Below are 20008 nucleotides of genomic sequence, written 5' to 3'. Positions count from 1 at the left end.
AAACAAAAGGAGGAGGCTGCAATGCTTGGTAAGAAATGTACGCATTATCCTGCCCATGTAATTGTAACCCCTCTGTACAGTATCTTCACAAATAAAATAAAATAAAATAAAAATAATTAAAAAAAAGTATGTAAGGGAGCACTTTTAAGTCTGTAAGGCATTTTTTGTAGATATAAAACATTCACTCTGACACCCTAAGACAAACTATATATGTATTTATAGCTAAGCTTAAATAAAGAGAAAACCGAAGATCCTCCATGTAAATTGTATTCAAAGATCTCTTCCCCTAGTGGCACAATCCAGGGCAGGGTTGCAGGTTATCAGCTGTCTCTAACTGAAAGGGCCGGGCGTATGCTTTCATGGATTTTTAACTTCTGAAATTTCTTAGTTGACAGCACCAAGTGGCCAACTATATCAGTGTCTGCCTCTTCTGTCCCAGCCTGGGACCAGGGTGTCTTACAGCACGCGGCTGCCATCTAGTGGCAGATGTGGCACTTAAACCATCACCTCTCAGGAGTAAAAACATTCACAAATTTAGAGTAAATATTTTAACCCAATGCCGAAGCAGCTTAGGGAAATTCAAGAAGAGCATGTCTTTGTCTCTCATGGCTGTTATAACAAATTAACTTAATGCAGTGGCTTAAGCCAACTGAAATGGATTATGTGAAGTTTTGGGAGGTTGGAGGTCTGAGAGCTTGGGCTTTGTCTCTGTTTCTCTGTGTATCTCTCTCCTTTTTTCTTGGGAGTTCTAAGGTTTGAACTCAGGGCCTTGCACTTGTTAAACAGGTGTTCTACCACTTGAGCTACTGTGTGTATTATTAAGATTCTCATCCTTGGATTTCGGGCTTACCCGGATAAGATGGGATAATTTCATATTAATTATTTTATACAATGTATCAGTACAGCACCTCACACCCTATAAATGTGTATGTGTTCAACCTCCAGCAGTATGAAGAAAATAAAAATGATCTACAGTGCTTCTAGAAGTTCAGAAGCATGTTTATTCTGAAAAGAAAAAATGATGAGCCACGAAACCTTGTGATTTGTGCTTGCAATCCTATTTGGGAAGCTGAGGTTGGGAGGATTGCAGTTTGAGGCCCGTCTGGGCAGACACGTCGACCAGACCCCCTTCTCTGCCTATAACTGGGTTCAGTAGTATGGGAGGCTTACGATGAGGAGGATTATTGTTTCAGACCAGCCTGGGGAAAACAGATACGGTGATGCATACCTATCAACACAGCAAGCCCCAAATAAGTGGATTGTAGTCTAGGCACAATTCTGAGCAGGAAATGAGAGTTTAAAAAACAAACAAAAAAACCCATAAAGATCAGCTCATCAAAGTAATTTGCAACATTTTCCCCACAAGTTTCCCCTCTGCAACATTGGTTTATGTCACATGTTCCTTAAGCAGAAGTGGGGAAGAATTGTCTATATGATTTGTATCGCTTTCTTTTCTTTCTTTACTATTCATCACATGCTCCGCACTGAGCAAGGCCACTTGCTGCTACATCATTTTGTCAAGCTGTGAATAACCAGAAGTCTGTGTGGAGAGAGGGTACAGAAGTTCTAGAACTCAGATCTTCCCAAGGAATGTTAGTGCATTGCTAAGCTGTGAGTGTATCTTAACAACCAGGGAGACACAGAGGCTCCTTGGAGAGTCAGAGGATCTGGAGGGAGCTAACTGGTTTCTTTTGGTGGCGGCATCAGTCTAGTTTTGCCAACTGAAAATTCTCAGCAAATTGTTAATGAACAAAAATCTCAGTCTAGCCCCATGATGAGGCTGGAAGAGTATCAACAGATTTGAGTTCCTGGCAGCCAAATCATCTGCTTTTCAAACTGTCCTCAGGTACAAGTTTAAATTCATCATTAAATAACTTCCCAACACTTTAGGTATGGTAAATTCAATTTCCTCTTCTTCTGTCAAAGTCCAAATGTGTATGTGTGTGTGTGTGTGTGTGTGTGTGTGTGTGTGTGTGTGTGCTGGAGCTTGAACTCAGGGCCTGAGTGTTGTCCCTGATGGTTGTTTTTTTTTTTTTTTTGCTTAAGGCTAGTGCTCTCTACCACTTGACTACAACTCCACTTCTGGAGTTTTGGGTAGTTAATTGGAGATTAGAGTCTCATGGGCATTGCTGCTCGGGATGGCTTCCAGCTGCAAATCTCTGGGCTTAGCCTCCAGAGTAGCTAGTATTAAAGACGTGATCAACTGGTACTTGGCTAAATAAACGTGTTTTTCAAATGGGTTAACTTTAAAAGTAAGCAGCCTAATTTGGAGGTGATATTATAAATAAAATATGCTATTTGTGAAAGATATTTATACTGTAGAAAATAGTAAGTAACTTTTGAGTACTGATTATGGGGCAGGTTGTGCTGTAGGCCCTAAGAACACGCAAGTGTACAATTGGGTTGCATTGGTGCTACTTTTCTTCACATACAATGTGAAAGATCCTCATTGAAAGTTAACTTCATGTAAAGCATGTTTGTAGGTATTATATTTTAAAGCAATAATGTTAACTTGTCATATCAAAATTGAAAATAATAAATTTATTTTTGGTTGATAAAAGGCACCAAAATACCATAAGTGCAATTAAAAGTAAAAGTTACGTTATCTTGTGTGTGTGTGTGTGTGTGTGTGTGTGTGTGCGCGCGTGCGTGCGTGTGCGCGTGTGCGCCAATCCTGGGGCCTGAACTCAGGGCCTGAGCACAGTTTCTGCACTTTTTGCTCAAGGCTAGTGCTCTCTCATTTGAGCTATACTTGTGACTTTCTGCTGGTTCATTGGAGATAAAGAGTTTCATGGCTTTTTTCTGCATGGGCTGGCTTTGAACCATGATCTCCAGAGCTCAGCCTCTTTCGTAGTCAGGATTATAGGCGTGAATGAGCCACTGTCACCTGATGACAAATACCTTGTTTTACAGGGGAATGTTTTTTATACTGTTTACCCAATTTTAGTCTAAAAGCAAAATGGCCTCCTGTGGCTTTGACAAGAGAAACAACTCAGTGCAATAGAAGAACGTGTGAAGAAGCTGAGAACACTTGCCATGCTGTGGTTTCAGGTCCTGAGCCCATCTGAAAGCGAGGTTAGTCCAGTTAGATCGTGAGAGCGTCCTTGGCAGCAGTGGAGTGGGGAGAACCATCGCACCATGACTTCAAACCTCAAGTCCTCCATGTCTGCTCCTCAGTTCGAGTACAGAGGCAGCCGCAGTTCGCCTAGAAGTGAAAACTGCTTTCTGGTCAGGCACACTCCACATCCCAGAAGAGTATGTCACATCAAAGGTAAGGAGCTTCAGGTCCTAGGATGTGTCTCATCCCCTTCCCGGCCCCCGATTCTCCCCCACCCCAGTGAGCACCAGATAGTTACACACTAGTATCCTCAAAGTATTTAATCATTGGTAAGGCATAGGCCCTTACTGCTGGGACCATAAGCCAGAGCAGGAGCTAAAGAGGAGACCTGCAGGCCTTTCTTTGCAGACCTTAGCCCGTGGAGGTCTTATTAGGACAGGGGCCTGGGGAGGGGTCAAAGTAGGTAGAGCCATGGGGGCAGAACGGACCCACTGGTGTTTAAGTGTATCAGTGTTTGAACAGTCTGCATAGCCACACCAGCCGCTTCAGACCAAGTAGCAACTGCAGAGAAACTTTTTTTTTTTAAACTTTGGTATTATAACGGATGGTACAGAGGGGTTACAGTCACACAAGTCAGGTAATGAGTACATATTTTTGGGGGGGACCATGTTGCCCCTTCCCTTTGCTCTCTTCCATTTTCCTCTCCCATCCCCACCCACAAGTTACATTGTTCATTTTCAACATGGTGTCTAGTGTCACAGCTGAATTTGTTCACTATTCGTCTCTCCTTTCTCTGAGCCTTCCCGCTTACCCTTCCAAGGACAGATAAATAAACAAACAAGACAAAAAGAAAAAACAAAGAACAGACCTTTGTTTCCATTTCCTGGAGTTCATGTCTATAAATATTATTTCGTATGATCAGATGCACATGGGCATTGCACCTTTGTGCTCCTCTCCTAATAGTAGCCTCCTTTGGTCTCACTGTGAGTGAATGCCTAGAGTCCTGTATAATTGATCATGTCCTGGTGTATTTTAGATCTAACTTCTTCTGCATATGAGAGAACATGAGTTGTTTGTGTCTCTGAGCTTGACTTTCCTCATTTAACAATGATTTGTTCTAGGTCCATTCATTTCCCTGCAGATGACATAATATTCTTTCTAATGGCTGAATAAAATTCCTCTGAAGGAGCATATATTTTATCCTCCTCATCTTCCTTCTCTCTTTCTTCCTCTCTCTGCTTCCTTCCCTTCCTTCACTTTGTGCATCACGAAGTGACAATATCTCCTTTTAGATCAGAATTTAAAAGTATGCATATGTCTATCTATATTGGGTTCTAGAGGGAAATAGAGTGATGTTTTCAAAAGTAGATTTCTGAAGGCTCTGAAGTACATACAGAAAACAACCAGAATGAAAAAAGTAGCCAGGTGCTGGGTAGCTCATGAAGATTGTGGTTCAAATCCTGCCTGAGCACAAAAGGCCATGAAACTCTTAATCTTCAAGTAACTGGAAGTGGCACTGTAGCTCAAAGTGGTGGAACACTAACCTGGAGCAGAAGAGTCAGGGACAGTGCCTAGGTCCTGAGTTCAAGCCCTATGACCAACAACAACAATAAAAAAGTAAGATTTGCCCGGCACCGGTGGCTCATGCCTTAATCTTAAACTGAGATCTGAGGATCAAGGTTTAAAACCAGCCAGGGCAGGCAAGTCCGTGAGACTCTTACCTCAAATTAACCACCAGAAAACCGGAAGTGGCGCTGTGGCTCAAGTGGTAGAGCACTTGCCTTGAGCTGAAGAGCACAGGGACAGCTCCCAGGCCGAGTTCAACCCCCAGGAAAAAAGAAAGAAAGAAAAAAAGGAAGGAAGGAAGGAAGAAAGAAAGAAAGAAAGAAGGAAAGAAAGAAAGAAATGTTCATTGTTACAATAAAAATGAGCTATCCTTTGCTGAAAATGGCAGATGAATGAGGGCACACATCCCCACTATTTAAGGGCAAACTATGAGGCTGGAGAGAGTTTGTAGGGAAATAATTGAAAGGTTCTTATAAGTGATTAGTTCAGAGTGTGGAGAGGAACACATCAAAGGAACACATACTTTCACCCCCTCTCCCCTTGTTTTTGATGAAACAAGAAAGCTGAGAGGAAGAAAGTGAAGTCATTTTCATCCAACAGATACTTAATCTGATAGCTAATATAGATCAACACCTGTTCTAGATCTAGGCGCTGTAACAGTTGAAGAAACAGCATCTCTTCCCATTCTAGTCAGGCAGTGGTCCCTATACTGCGTGTGTAGAAACACTGGGCATTATAGGGAAATGGCCTTTTCCACATGGAAATCTTGGTCTGGTTCTCAAATAGGAAGGAAAGCAGGGCTATAGATGAACATTTAGAAGTCACCCATAGAGAACTGATATATAAAGGCATTGATAACATTTGTTATTAGTGTTAGCCATCTTTCTCTCTATTCCGTTATCCAACATGCTAGTCAAAACACAAGTGAAAAAGAAAATTAAGGAAATAAAATCATAAGCGGAAGCAACTAATAAAGGAAAGAAAGATAAAGATTAGGCAGAGCTCAGAAATATCATTATTCAAGTTCTTTTATATAGTTTAATCCCTTTCTTCTGAAATTTGATAGAACTAAGCACGCCTTCTCTCTCCTTCCTTTGCTCCCTTTCTTCTTCCTTCCCTTTCTTCTTCCTTCTTTCTCCCTTCCATCTTCCCTCCTCCCAGGATTTTTAAAAAAATCTGTAATAAAACTTCTGTAACCCTTAGCCTTTTTTTTCCCCTCTATCTCTATGGCTTTCCCCTTCTAGACGTATTTTCTGGTTCTGTAGTAAATCTTGGAAGCCTCAGAGATCAATCCTTATCTATTTTCTCTTTTTAATCTACACTAGTAACCTAGGCAAATCTATTCATTCACAGGTTTCCCATACCATTTGTAGGCCAAATATTTCCAAGCATGTGTTTCAGATGTGTCAAGTTTAAATCTTTTTATTCTATCAACTACTTATGGGCTCAGTGAAATGCTTCGTGGGTCCCTGGAACATCATTCTTCAAAACAATATTCTTCATCTTTCTTCTGAAGCATGCTTTTCTCTCTCCCCAACTACTTTACACTGATGAATTAAAGGTGCTATAAATCTAAATTGGCTCTTGTCTCCTTCATTTCTCTCTTTTCCTCTTGAAGTACTTGACTTGTTACCTTTTCTTGCACACTAAAGCATTTATCTCTACGGCCATTGTCATAACCCATTCCTGCTCATTATTATCTTCGTCTCTGATTCCTACTTTTGGGGTCTGTAGCTTCCTAGCCATTCTATTTCCATTCTTGTCCACTTGCAGCCGCCCATCCTCCATAGAACAAGAATGCTCCTCCTAAAATAAAAACTTGACTTCAAATATCCTCTTAAATAAAAATCCTGATGAGGCTTCCCATGCATTGAGGATAGGGCTGTTTATTTTGAAATTAGCTCGTATGTTCTTTGTGATGGGGCTTCTGTGTTCACGACTCATCATGTAACTTCAACCTGATTGCCACCAACACATGCCACACTGGACTTCTCCAAGTTCCTTGAACATGTATCAAACCCTTTCCTGTGTCTGATCCCTCCCTCCGTTCCTTCCTTCCTTCCTTCCTTCCTTCCTTCCTTCCTTCCTTCCTTCCTTCCTTCCTTCCTTCTTTCCTTCCTTCCTTCCCTTTCATTCCTTTCCCTTCCTCCCTCTCTTCCCTTTCATTCCTTTCCTTTCCCGTCTCCCTCCCTAGTCTCCTTCCCTCCCTTCCTCCTTCTCTCCCTCCTTCTCTTTCATTCTTTTTCTTCTTTCCAGTCCTACCTCAAATAGCCTTTTATTGTCTGTTCACAAAAACAAAGATTCAGGGTACCTCTCTTATAAGATCTTATAACATGGCAGCATTTTAAATGCTTTCAAAAATCTAAACCTGAAGTCCATTTGTCACTATCAAGACTTGAGCAGTGAGATGTCTACCTGGGATTCAGGAGCGTCTACTTGGTTTGACTTGTAGACCAGGATCAAAGCTGTGGGTCTGGATTTCAAGGCTGACAAAACAGCTCAAGACTTTAAGGGTGCATATACTGCTACACTGCTTTCCAAAGAATGTCCAACTTTATGCACACTTAACAATATTTGGTTGGGAAATGGTTGATCATTCCAAGAAAGCCTACTAAAAACAAGCTAGCTATTTGATCCTTTTCATCCTAACTCATCTCTAGGTTTGAATAACATTCCAATCTGTACTGTGAATGATGACGAGAGCATGTTCAGAACACTGTGCTATACTGGCCAGAATAACAACTTAGAGAAAAACGAGACACCGACCTCCAAATGCAGTTACCCACCCAGCCCCACAGGGGAGTGTTCCAGCAACAGGAGTGCCCAGAGTTTTGTCCGAAGAATGACACCAACCCCACACAGTGTCAAACTGCCCCCCCGGCCTCATTCTGGTGAGTGCTTCTCTCTGGATGGGCCATTTCCTTAGGCTTCCTCTGTTCCTATGGGGTCAAATGGATATGATTGCTAAAATAGTGGCAGCAATTGTTAAATAGCTGTGACATTTTTCTCAGCATGTAATACGTTATCCTCCACAGAAAAGTTTCACTCTTCTACACACAATTCAGTAGCGTAATATCATTAAATTTGAATTTATTAATTTATACTTAACATATTTAATATCCTTAAATATATATTAACTATCAATAAATATTATTACCGTCATTGTTGTGTCCAAGATATATTGGATATGATAGTAGTTTCTAATTCATGTAAAAACAAATTAAGAGATACCAGATTAAAGGTTAGCTAAAATTGAACTACATCTGGCAGAGAGGAAAATGAATGCTTACATATTCCCCATGAGACTCTTGTTTTTGCGTTTTCTTTTTTATTATTTGATTTTTCTTATATCAGTCACATTCTTGCGTAGATTTTTCACCCAAGGTTGACACTCGGTCAATTTAACAAAAAAAAGGTGGATTAAAATAAGTACTTAAAATTTAATTAAATGAATTACATGTGCTGTTAATAAAGCACATCCCCACGTTGACCTTAGTTTAAACTAAAAATCACTATTATCTGTTTCAGCAACTGGCACATATATCACATGATCGAAATTCTTTTTCAGTTCATTATAAGCATCCTTCTCTCCAATTTCATTTCAGAGCCTTGTAGAAAAACCAATGAGTGCTTCATGACTTCCAGTATGAATCCATTAGTAATTAAAAAGGTAAAGATATGGCATGTACATATTTAGTTCAACATCTATCGTTTCCTCTCTTTTGCATATGTTTCTGAAAAGTCACCATGTTTCACAATATTTTATGGCTTTATTACAATTAATTAAAATGATACAAAATACATGATTTAAGGGGTTTTGATAAATACATACACACCCTGACACTCAAAGCCAGAAAAGGCACACATTAATCAGCTTCAAAAGTTTCCTCTTGGCTCTGGTCCTCTCAAAGGCAAATGTTCTCCTTCTTTATAGCTTTAATGATTAGCTAGGAATGTGGCTTAGTGGTAGAGTGCTTGCCCAGCATATATGAAGCCCTGGGTTTGATTCTGCAGTACCACATAAACAGAAAAAGCCTGAAGTGGTACTGTGGCTCAAATGGTAGAGTGCTAGCCTTGAGCAAAAGAAGCTCAGGAATAATGTCCAGGCCCTGAGTTCAAGCCCCAGGACTGGCAAAAAATAAAGACAAAAGCAAAATTTATGCAAATGAAATTGTATAGTGAGTTTCCTTTTAAATTTTTATTTCTTCAATTTAGCAGGATTATTTAAAAATGTATCCCTGAGTATCAACAGTTCAAGCCACTCGGTACTGAAGACTCATGCCTGCAATCCTAGCTACTCACAAGGCTGAATATACATTACTATCCCTTGCAAAAATCAGCATAATAAACTTTAAAAATCATATACTACTATCATTTGCATAAATCAGTATAATAACCTTTAAAAATCAGAATGCTCAATACAATTCTGCTTTATTTTTAAGAAATATCAACAGTCAAATGTTCTATCAACTCTAGTCACCATAGTCCCAAGCTGTTGACTGCTTAAATCACTAGCTTATGTGTGTCTTTATCAGTCACATTTAAAGGTTATTAAAGAGCCTTGTCTGGAACAGACACAGATATAAGGCTTTTTAAAATTCTTCCTGGATTCAAAGATCACACAGTCTACTTTGCTGTTGTTGTTTAAATTGCAAACAGTACATTTACCATCAGAACAAGAACATAGCTTTTCTATTTCCTTCTCTACCACTTGAGCCATAGCGCCACTTCTGGCTTTTTTTCTTTTTGCTTATGTGGTGCTGAGGAATCAAACCCAGAGCCTCAGGCATGCAAGGCAAGCGCTCTACCACTGAGCCACCTTCCCAGCCCCTTCTATTTCCTTCTCTAAGCTAATTAAGGGAGTTTAGTTTGTCTTCCTAACTTTCTTAGCTGCCACTGAGCAAGGAAGCAGCAGTTCTTATTACAGAAAAAAAAAAAGCACAAAATCTCTCCGTTGTCTTTTACTGGCCATCTGAAAGAAATCTTCCCCACGCAACAGCAAATCTTACATTTTAGGAGTTGGTTGTTGACTAGAACTGTAATATAAATAAATGTTGCATGTTACATCTTTCAAAATTATTATCTTGATGTTTAATGCAAGGGCTTTACATGATTTCTTTTTTTCTTCTCTGGATCTCTTCATCCTGGTAATAACCAGGATGAGATCAGATGAGATCTGGTACATTTAGGGTGGCAAGGTCATGGGCTTATATGATCTCCCTTATTAAATGGCTACATTGAAAACTACATACTGATTATATTATATCTTTGATTCAGGCAGAAATTAAGGCCAAAAAGACACCTTCAAAGGCATCCTCTACTGCTGGATCTTGCTTTTCAGAGGTTCCGAGAACCAAAGCTCACATCAAGGAGAATACTGTTTGCATACCAAACTATCTGGATCAGGAGATAAAAGTAAGAGGCAAGGTTTACTAAAGCTATAACTTGGGCACAGCACGAACATACCAACAAAACCCCATAGAATGCAACAATAAACAAGCATATCACTAGGTATATATGGGGGTGGGGGGAAGAAAGAGGGATGAGTGACTCTCGTCACAAAATAATAGATTATATAAATGGGAAACAGATATCAACTGTTTTATTGTGCAGTAGATAACAGAGATTCATGATCATTGGGAGCTGAGGAATAATTGGGTAATTTTCATATTCAACTCACATGCAGGTCTGGGGTGCATTTCTAATCATATTGCAGGGAAATGGAGCCCAAACACACAACAGTAACTTTCCTAGATGCAGAGTCAAGAGTTTAGAGTTTGAGGGTGCTGAAGTGACTGAAATTTGCAAGGATACTAAAGAAGAGTAACTGATGTGGATAATGAGCTCAAGGGATCTGAGCAGGATCCCATTGAGACTCAGGCCCAGGATTAAGATTTATGTCAACAAGGTGAGATTCTGATACCTGACAAGAGAAAGTTAGTGGAAGACAATGACAACAAAGCTCAGGGTTGCTGGAATTCATACATTCCAGGAAAGATACCTGCTTAATACAACAGGAAACTAGAAAAGACACAACTCAAAAACAGTGTTAGTAAACCCTATTGTTGGTACTATTCTAAATTCAGCCTCCTAAAACTTAAGGTAAACTTTAAACAAATAAAACTCACTTGCTAACATATTAACCACTTTCCAGAATTTAACACTGTATAAAGGAAAAAAGGAAAATATACACTCTACAATGTGCATAAACAAAGCACATTCCTAAAAGTCACTAGACATGTAAGAAACAGGACTCTCTAACCAAGAAGAGGAGAAAACAAATGAATTAACATTAACAGACATTGACATGACATGCAGGTTGAAATTAGCAGGAAAGCCTGCTGAAAAATACTTTAAAAAATGAGCATGAGTAAACAGATGGGAAATCTCATAAAACAAAATTGTTAAAAAAGAGGACCTAAAGGAAATACTAGATTTGAAAAACAGAACATTCACAGAATATTTATAATAGTGCTCAGCAGCAAATTTCACCCTGCAGAAATGCTAATGAGTAAATTAAAAGGCAGAGCGATAAAAACTATGCAAGGTAAATAGACCACACTATTTTTAAAACCCTTAATGATCTGTGAAAATATACTGGCTTCTAATACGTGTGTCATTGGAACCTCAGTTCTCGTATCTGTTAATTTGGCATTGTCCCTAGACCACACTCGCTTGTCATTATAGAATTGTACCAATAAAACTAGAGATTGACAGTGACCCCTTATTCTGACCCCTTATTAACTAACTTCAGGAAAACCACTCAGAATTCATGTTCAGTAACTATTCTGAGGGATTTGGGTATACACAGAAAAGTCCTACCAAGAGAAAAATGACAGGAGGATAAAGTTTATGGTAGGTACCAAAGGCAGCATCCTCAAAATCTTTGCTGATAACCCTTTGTTTGAGATTGAAAACAGGTTCAGTTCTAGAAGTCTCCTTGGTAGACTGCTGTGAATTTTTGCTAACTATGATGATATGGGGAATCCAAAACAAATATTATTTTTTCAGTTTTAGTTCAAGGTCAAAGTATGCATAATATAATTAAGTAGAAGTATGTAGCTAGATATAAAGGGTAGCTATGCATTCAAACAACAGACACAATGAGAGCTCAAACCAGAAACTTCTTTACCTGTGCTTATTTAATAGCTTGGGTACTGTTGATGCTTTTGGAGACAGAGTCTCTTTCTGTAGGCCAGACTGGCCTTGAACTCACTATTCTCTTATCCCGTTCTTCTAGGTGCTAGAATTACAGGCATGCACCACCACATCTAGTTCACAGTCTTTTTTCTTTTTTAAGGAATAACTCTATTGTATTCTTAGCTCTTCTGTCACACTTTAGCTGACAGCTCCAGATTTTTTAAAAAAACCGAGGACTAAAGAGATTTAACCATTACAAAGGTACAATGAAAATACCCAGTTCTCTGGGCCAGCTCTGTGATTAGCAGATTCCCATTACAACTCCACAGTGCAACCATAAAAGATCCATTTCCCTAAAACAAGTGAATCATTTGTTCCAGAAGATTCTGAGATTAAACAGACACAGAAGAAGCACACCATTGCCTAACCTGCACTATACTTCTGCCCCTTCACTGTGTACTGTTAGAAATCTGGCTCACAAAGTGAAATCCCAGTGGACATAATGGAGCATCGAGGATGGACTAGAATGCCATTTGGGGGAGGTGAGGTCCTGGATGAAGACAAAGGAAATCTTCTAACATTGCTTTCTCACTATGGAACCCTCATGTGCTCTCTGTCAGATCCTGGCAAAGCTCTGTGAAATTTTACATACTGACTCTCTAGGAGAAGTTCTAGAGTGGCTGCTTCATGCAAGTACAAAAGGTGAGTTACAATATGCCTTTGCAAGTCCTGTGCTCAAGTTATTGTCCCCATATGGGAATAGTCTCAATTGGAAGTTTGCCTGTCAGTACCAGAATCATTGCAGCCTTGTATATATCCACCTAGGTAAATGCTCCTCATGCAGTGGACACAAAACAGAACATGCCTCAAACTGAACTCGCCTGGTCTGTGCATCTCCTTCACGATGCACACACTCAAGAGGTCTCACTGTAGGTCCTTTGGCCTGCTGTGAACCCTGAATCCTTTTGGGCCAGTCCTGGGGCTCGGGCTCAGGGCCTGGGTGCTGACCCTGAGCTTTTGTGCTCAAAGCTAGTGCTCTACCACTTGAACAGCAACTCCACTTCGGGCGGTTTTTTTTTGGGGGGGGTGTTAATTGGAAATGAGTCTCATAGACTTGCCTGCCCATGTTTTCCAATCGTGATCCTCAGCAATCAACCTTTTGAGTAGCTAGGATCACAGGCAATGAGCCATCAACACTCAGCAAGTTTCAGATCTTGGCAGCTCTACAATTTTAACTAAATCACCTCAGTCATTCCATAGCTTCCTTTGGGCCCCTGTTGGTCCCATAAAAATGACTACTATTCTAAAGCAGGGCAACCGTAAATGGAACTTATGCCAGCCTAGCTGATCATCACACTGAGGGAACCCCTCTGAGAACTTACATTCCTAATGGGCTCCCAGATGCTGTTGATGATTAATGCTGGTCTGAGAATCTTTGCAGTAATCAGCATAAGTACTAGTGTGTTAGGAATAGGTTAATGTTTTAAAATAGGGAAAATTTTGAAATAGTACCTTATCCCAGGATCTCTTTAATCTTTTTAATATTATACTATATATATTAATAATATTCTTAATATTCTTTGTAAGAATATTACATTCAATAAGCCACACAAGAAAGAAAGACTTATTGTTGGACCTAGGCACTGGTGGCTCATGCCTTGTAATCTTAGCTACTCAAGAGGTTGATACTAGGAAGACCATAGTTTAAATACCAGGCCCCCCCCAAAAAAGATGACAAGATTCCATTTCCACAGTAACCAGAAGAAAGCCAGATTGGGGGTGTAGCTCAGTAGTAGGGCACCAGCCATGAGCAGGTCAGTAAGTGTGGCTCTGAGTTAAATCCCATTACGTGTGTGTATGTTTGTGCACACACACACACACACACACACACACACACACACACACACACACACACAGTTTATTGGGAGAAAAGGACAGGTGAACCGGAAACAATAAATGACAAGAAAAAACAGGAATAATCACCAAACTACTATAGACACCATTTCAGTTCATTGGTCCTCCCTCCCTCCCTCCCTCCCTCTCTTCCTTCTTTCCTTCCTTCCTTCTTTCCCTCCTTCCTTCTTTCCTCCTTCCTTCTCTCTTGTTGTTAGGGCTTGAACACAGGGTGGCTGACTCCAGCTCAGCCTGCTTGCTCACAGCTGGTGCTCTACCACTTGAGCCATTTGCCTTTTGGCTGGTCAATTAAAAATGGAGTCTCATAGACTTTTCTGCTCATGCTACCTTTTATCTGTAATCCTCTAGATCTCAAGCTCCTGAGTAGCTGGGATTTCTAGATATTTCTAGACATATTTGTCACTGTGGCTTCTTTTTAATATCTTAGTATAAATTTATTGTACAAAGGGTTTGCATTAGTATTTCTAAGCTTGCTCGTACATAATGCACTTTGATCAAATTTATCCCCCTCCCTTCTCCCTGTATTTATTTAACAATGAAGTCAATTTTAATGGGATAGTTTGTACACATACCCGTATGTGGTATAACTAGCTTTATTTGGCTTTTGTACTTAGTACTTTTAAATGATCTCACTGGCATTCAAGGTCAAGTATTTCAGTGATTCACCTGACCTGAACACTGCTGTACCACAGGTTCACAGAAAGCAGGCTGGAATGAAACAAATTTTCTACAGAAATATGTACTCACACAGAAATGCTTACCCAGAAACCAGACTGCCAGCCTTTCATATTAACCATACTAGATAAAAAAAACGAATCCTGTGTGTTCCAGCCCACATGGTCATTGTAACCACCAACTCTTCTTTTCTTTTCTAATCAGAAAAAGAGTGGGTGTCTGCTTTGGTTCACTCTGAGCTGGCTGAGATAAACTTCTTGACTGATGGTCACAGAAGAAGCGCCTCAGCAGAACCAGTAGCAGATCGGGAGAAGTCACCCGCAGTTGCTAAATCAACTCCCAGTGTCAAATCACTGCAGAATTCAGCTGCAAAATCTACAACACCCATGGGAGCTGAGGAAAGCCATCAAACACCTAGGTAATTGCATGCACCTGCCACCTAGCACCCACTAGTACACGAAGACTGGAATTGAAAAAACCAACCAAACGAAACCTAAAATACTAGGTTTTAAGTCTGAACTCTACTCAGTCAATGATTCTATTATGCATATGTTTTCTTTTTCCTAAATATAATCACTGTTCTCAGTTCTACTGTTCAGAAAATGTTGTCAGGAGCAATTCTTTTTAATTCAATAACTTCCTTTGAGGAAAGTTCTCTTTCCACAAAGGGCAAAGCAAGAGTAAATGCCTAGAAATTTGAAAAAAAAATGTATACAGGCATTGTTTTAGTTTAACTTAGAGTAGAAACCATATAGGAAATGAAATCTACATTGTTGTCATGAAGTATATTTTGTTAAGTGCATATCACAACACTATGACTTTTTTTTCCCCCTGTGGAACAACAGAGATAAAAGTAAATTGCTTTAATTTGGGGAGAGCTTCTAGCAGAGAACGTATATTAGGGACATGAAAATTATTTCAGAATGAAAATGTTTTAAATCATGTCATTGTAATTCTAGAAGCAGCATGTATATTTACATGTAAGATCACATTAAGACAATGTGTTGTAAGCTGGGGGAGAAAATGTATCGTCTAAAATTAAAAGTTGGATAAAATATGTCAGAGAAAATGAATGTTAAAAAACAATGCCACTTCAAAAATAATTAAGACAAAGAAGGATTTCATGTTGTAATTTGTGTTTCCATAAAGCCAAAAAGTAGGATAGTAAGGGTTAGTTTTTCTATCTCTGTGACCAATATATGATACAACTAGTAGATATTTTTTTCAAAGGATAAGTATAGAAAGGAACTTCTCACTAGGAAGTAAACTTAATACTGACTGCGTTAAGAAACAGAGTTGAATCAGCATATTTATGATAAACATACACTGAGCTTGTAATCTAATTTCTATCTGTGAAATTCATATTTTCCTTTCTCCAATTGGTTTAGAGTGTCAAGTCAAGGATCTGAAGAAAATAAGGAAGTTTTGAAAGGTTAAGTACAGTTTGTGATAATTACTGAGTCAGTATAAGGAATCCAGTAAGTAACTCTTTAAGGGCCAAGAACTGAGGTTTTAGAAGAAAAACAGTAAAATGTGATAGCAATTCCTTGCTCAGCTAATCAAGGACGGAAATGGACAAATTTCTCATAGCGATGAATGTAACATACTTTACTATTCTTTGGAATGGTAAGGTACCTCAACACAGACAAAAGACTCTTGGAGAAGTGAGACAAGAGAACAGTGGGAACTACAGGTAGATACACAAAGTCAGTGGAAAGGAAACCTCTGCACTGGCCTTCCAAAGGGGAATGGTTGAAGAAATTTGGTCCTTCACAGCTTAATGGTCCCGAGTTGCATGATTTCCCTGGAAACAAAATTGATCTGAGAGAAGAGTAAAATGGCAGTCTGCTATAAGCAGGTGCCCTGGGAGACAGCTGAAATAGAAAACTTCCTTGTGTGCCCCCCACGAAAGGCCTACAGTTTAGATCAGAGAGTCAACAGAGGTGGAAGGGACTCCATTGGTTCCAAATGGCATAAGTGAAGAATTCTAGCGTCTAGTTTTAAAACAAACACAGCAATAATGATGGAAGGGCAACAAGTGTATCTACAAGCCTCAAGTAAAGCTCAGTCCTGTTTCTCCAGGTTGCCTTTACACTAGCTATTATATGGTCATCAGAGCTCCTTGGGCTCACTCTGGGCCTGAGCAGTTTCCACTGAAGGATATCAAACTAAAACTAAACAAAAAGCAGCTCAGTGTGCTAACAGCCATTAGTAAGTGCAGTAGAGAAGTTTGAAAGCACAGCTTTTCTCTGACTTCAAGGATAGTTTATTGCCTCCTCTGCCATATTCCTTATCTCAGGACTATAACACTATGATAGTGATAGTTTCTATTCAATTTTAGATTTTACCTGTAGGCTCCATATATATTGTTCTCTGACTGCATACCTGGAAATTGTATAGTATTCCTCCAAATCACATTCCTTTTCTCCCACTGTTGATCTTCAGCATCTTCTGCAATCCTATTCCAATATTTCTATTTGAGAGCACCTATTGCAGGCTTCAGAAAATGTCTTTTAGGACAATAATTTGTTTTAGCCTGCTTGTCTATGTGCTGATTTTATCAGTCAGAACTGACTGCATCTCTCTCCTTTCTCTTACTGATTAACTCTTTGCCCAACCACTATACTTGTACTTGTCACCAAGTGTAAACCACCTTTACCAAAATCAAGTCTGCTTCTAAGTGAAAGAACCTACCCTGCATGTTAGAGAACAAAAAATGCATTAAAGACGAGCCCATAGTAAGAAACAAAGACAAGAATAATTATTTTACGAATTTTGAGTGTTTCTGATTACTTAAATTTCACATAGCCTTTTCGGTATCATTTGTTACTAAAATAAGGCAAATTTATTTAATGTCCAATTATGGTCTTATTCAGACTTATTTTTGTTTTAGGAGCTGAGCACAAGCAGCCATTATTTTTAAGAAGAAACACGACGAAAATCCCCGTGACAGAATATTTCAACCAGTCAAAGTCTCCTCTCAGGTCCAATACTCAGGAAAGCCAAACAGGAAAAGCAAGGGGTACACAGCAAGATAACACTTTCTGTTCTCAGAGAGGTTTTTATCCTTTCGTAAGCCAGAAGTAGAAGTTGTTGTACACCAGGCTAACCTTTTCACAATGTTTGCAACTTCAGGTTAATTTCTGAAAGATTCAAATGGTCTGGTCTTCTTAATAGTGGCACATGTAAATCTCACAACACCTGAATACAATGCTACAAATAAATGTTAATGAAGACAATATTTCTATTTGTCATCAATTTTAATACTATGTGTAAGAGAAATAGGTTTGTTCAAATACTGTTGTCTATCTGGAACAGTTAGTATTAACACAAACACATCAAGCTTTGATACTGGACAGATAACCCATCATTGGAATATGTTGCTTTGAGCTGATTTTTGCAATCTCAGTGTTTTGTTGAGCTATTGTAGAAAAGTTCTCACCTATCCCCTGCCTTTGCCTCTTAATTCTGTAGAATTGCCCTCCTCTGCCTTTTTGTTCATCATGAATGTTTTCACTGATCTCTAGGGAATCAGAATGAAACTTGCTTCTCAGGAATAAGCTTGGTTTATGAAGGCTAGTGAGAGCTGTTAAAGAAATTAAACGGGGAAGCTGGGCACCCATGAGAAACATTTATAACTCTAGCTACTTGTGAGGCTGAGATTGTGAGGATCATGGCTGCGTGCCTGCCCAGGCAAAAATGTTCATAAGAAGCTCTCTCAAAAGAAAAAGTTGGTCATGGTGGCAATGCTTGTCATCTTGGCTACAGAGAGAAATGTAAATAGGAGAGCCACAGTCCAGGCTGGCCCTGAGCAAAAAGTGAGACCCAATCTCAAAAACAACCAAAGGAAAAAGGGCTGGAAGTTTGCCTCCACCAGTGGTAGAGCATATGCCTAGAAAGCAAAAAAACCTGAGTTCAAGCTTTAGTGGAAAGGAAGGGAGGGAGGGAGGGAAGGAAGGGTGGAAAGAAGAAATAAGGGAAGGATGGGTAGAAAGAGGGTAAAGAGAAGTGAGAGAAAGAAGGAATAAATTAAATGATGAAAGGAGTCCTAGTATTTCAGAAAACGCATATTCTTTATCAGTCCTGGGCACTGTCTCCAAGCTTTTTGCTCAAGGCTACCAGTCTATTACTTGAACCATGGCTTCACTTCTGGCTTTATGGTGGTTAATTGGAGATAAGTCAATTGGAGATAAGTCTCATGGACTTTCCTGCCTAGGCTGGATGTCAGTCTCTTAAGTAGCTAAGATTACAGGTGTGAGGCACTAGTACCTGGCATACAGGTAATCTTTTGCTGCATGGAAAGTATTCCTTAGCTTTATTATATTCTAATACAAGTGAGTTAATATTAACTTGTTTTAATAGCGTTATTTAAATAAACAAGTTGTGAAAAATAACACATTAAAATAAGAAAAAGCATATTGTTTTAAAAAAAACAATTATTAAATACTTCAGAAAATAAGTTATTTTCAAACAAAGTGATAATCACCACCAGTATCCTAGATAAGGTATGGGCTGGTAGTGGATATAGAGCTGGGTTCTTCCATGAAAGATACATGGAATCCTAGCATCTGGGAGCCATGAAACTTGACATTCTTTGAGAATAGAGGCTTTGTGGATGTAGTCAAGCAGAGATCACACTGAATTATGGTAAACCTAGTTCAAGGCTGCTTTCCTAATGAAGGGAAATTTGGGGGGGCACAACACAGGAGAAATGTGACAACAGAGAAGATTTGGGTGATCCAATAGAAAGCCAAGGCACGCCAGGATCGCTGGTAATGCCTAGTACTAAAAGGTGGGAGGGGCCTTCCCCAGCGCTGGGAGGGGGCAAGGCCTTACCAACCCTCAGTTCTGGACCTTCAACTAGGGCTGGGAGAATGAGTTTGTTGCTTTAATCCACCCACTTTGTGGTGGGGTTTACAGCACACCTACAAAACTAACATAAGGCTTTTATAATTAAGGAAAGCTAAACGACATGGTTTGTACCTGTAATTTTTGTTTACCTTTCATAATTAAAATTGTGCTATGCTATGGCAGATCATTTAAGTAAAAGGTTTATTTCATACAGTAAACCAGATTAATTTGAAATAGCTGAACTTTGGAAAATTATGACTTCCAGATAACTGTTTTTTTTTCCCAGTTGTAAGGCTTTTCTTTATTTACATGCCTTGTGTATAGGCTTTAATATGGAGGACCACATAATTATTAAGAATAAAGCAACAAAAGAGATAGTGAGAGTCCACATGAAATTCAACCACACATAAAGGAGTTCCTATACAATATATATAATGCATATTACATAATTGCTTACATAGAATTTTCACATATTACAAAATGAGAGAAAAGAACAGAAACTTATGCTGTGAAAACTCAGCAAAGGCCCCTGAACTTTAGCCAAAGAACAATCACACCACATACACGTCACTTCTCTATGATTGCTATTTAGAAAAGACCACCTGGTCCCTTTCATCCCATTCTCCTTCACCAACATGCCAAAGAACAGTTTGGTTATAGATTTTTTACTTAATAAAAATCAAATTGCTCTCACTGGATTCAATATAACCATTACACAAAAAAGGGTGATCATTTCTATTCCCATACATTAACAACCGAGAACCACACATGATGTGGACAGATAGATGTAAATAGTTACATGTA

At 39.2% G+C, this 20008-nt stretch overlaps 1 protein-coding gene across 1 annotated transcript; it reads left to right on the top strand.

Annotated features, from left to right (window-relative positions):
* The first annotated feature begins 3138 nt into the window (after nucleotides 1-3138).
* LOC105991167 (chromosome unknown open reading frame, human C4orf17) lies at nucleotides 3139-17505 on the top strand. Its single transcript, XM_013023752.1, has 8 exons — nucleotides 3139-3271; nucleotides 7285-7515; nucleotides 8230-8294; nucleotides 9902-10039; nucleotides 12385-12466; nucleotides 14558-14771; nucleotides 15742-15785; nucleotides 17247-17505. Exons 1-8 carry the CDS (start codon nucleotides 3139-3141, stop codon nucleotides 17438-17440), a joined length of 1101 nt encoding a protein of 366 aa, XP_012879206.1. The 3' UTR covers nucleotides 17441-17505.
* The last annotated feature ends 2503 nt before the right edge of the window (nucleotides 17506-20008 follow it).

The sequence above is a fragment of the Dipodomys ordii genome, unplaced genomic scaffold (genome assembly GCF_000151885.1).
Source record: "Dipodomys ordii isolate 6190 unplaced genomic scaffold, Dord_2.0 Scaffold70, whole genome shotgun sequence".
Lineage (NCBI taxonomy): Eukaryota > Metazoa > Chordata > Mammalia > Rodentia > Heteromyidae > Dipodomys > Dipodomys ordii.
Note: the sequence above shows the minus strand (reverse complement) of the source record. Positions and strands in the feature narration are given on the sequence as shown.

Excerpts from the sequence above, each read along its gene's own strand:
- LOC105991167 (XM_013023752.1), top strand. The coding sequence starts at position 3,139 with ATGACTTCAAACCTCAAGTCCTCCATGTCTGCTCCTCAGTTCGAGTAC. Across the intron at positions 8,295-9,901 it reads ATCCATTAGTAATTAAAAAG|GCAGAAATTAAGGCCAAAAA; the intron begins GTAAAGATATGG and ends TCTTTGATTCAG. Across the intron at positions 12,467-14,557 it reads GCTTCATGCAAGTACAAAAG|AAAAAGAGTGGGTGTCTGCT; the intron begins GTGAGTTACAAT and ends TTTTCTAATCAG.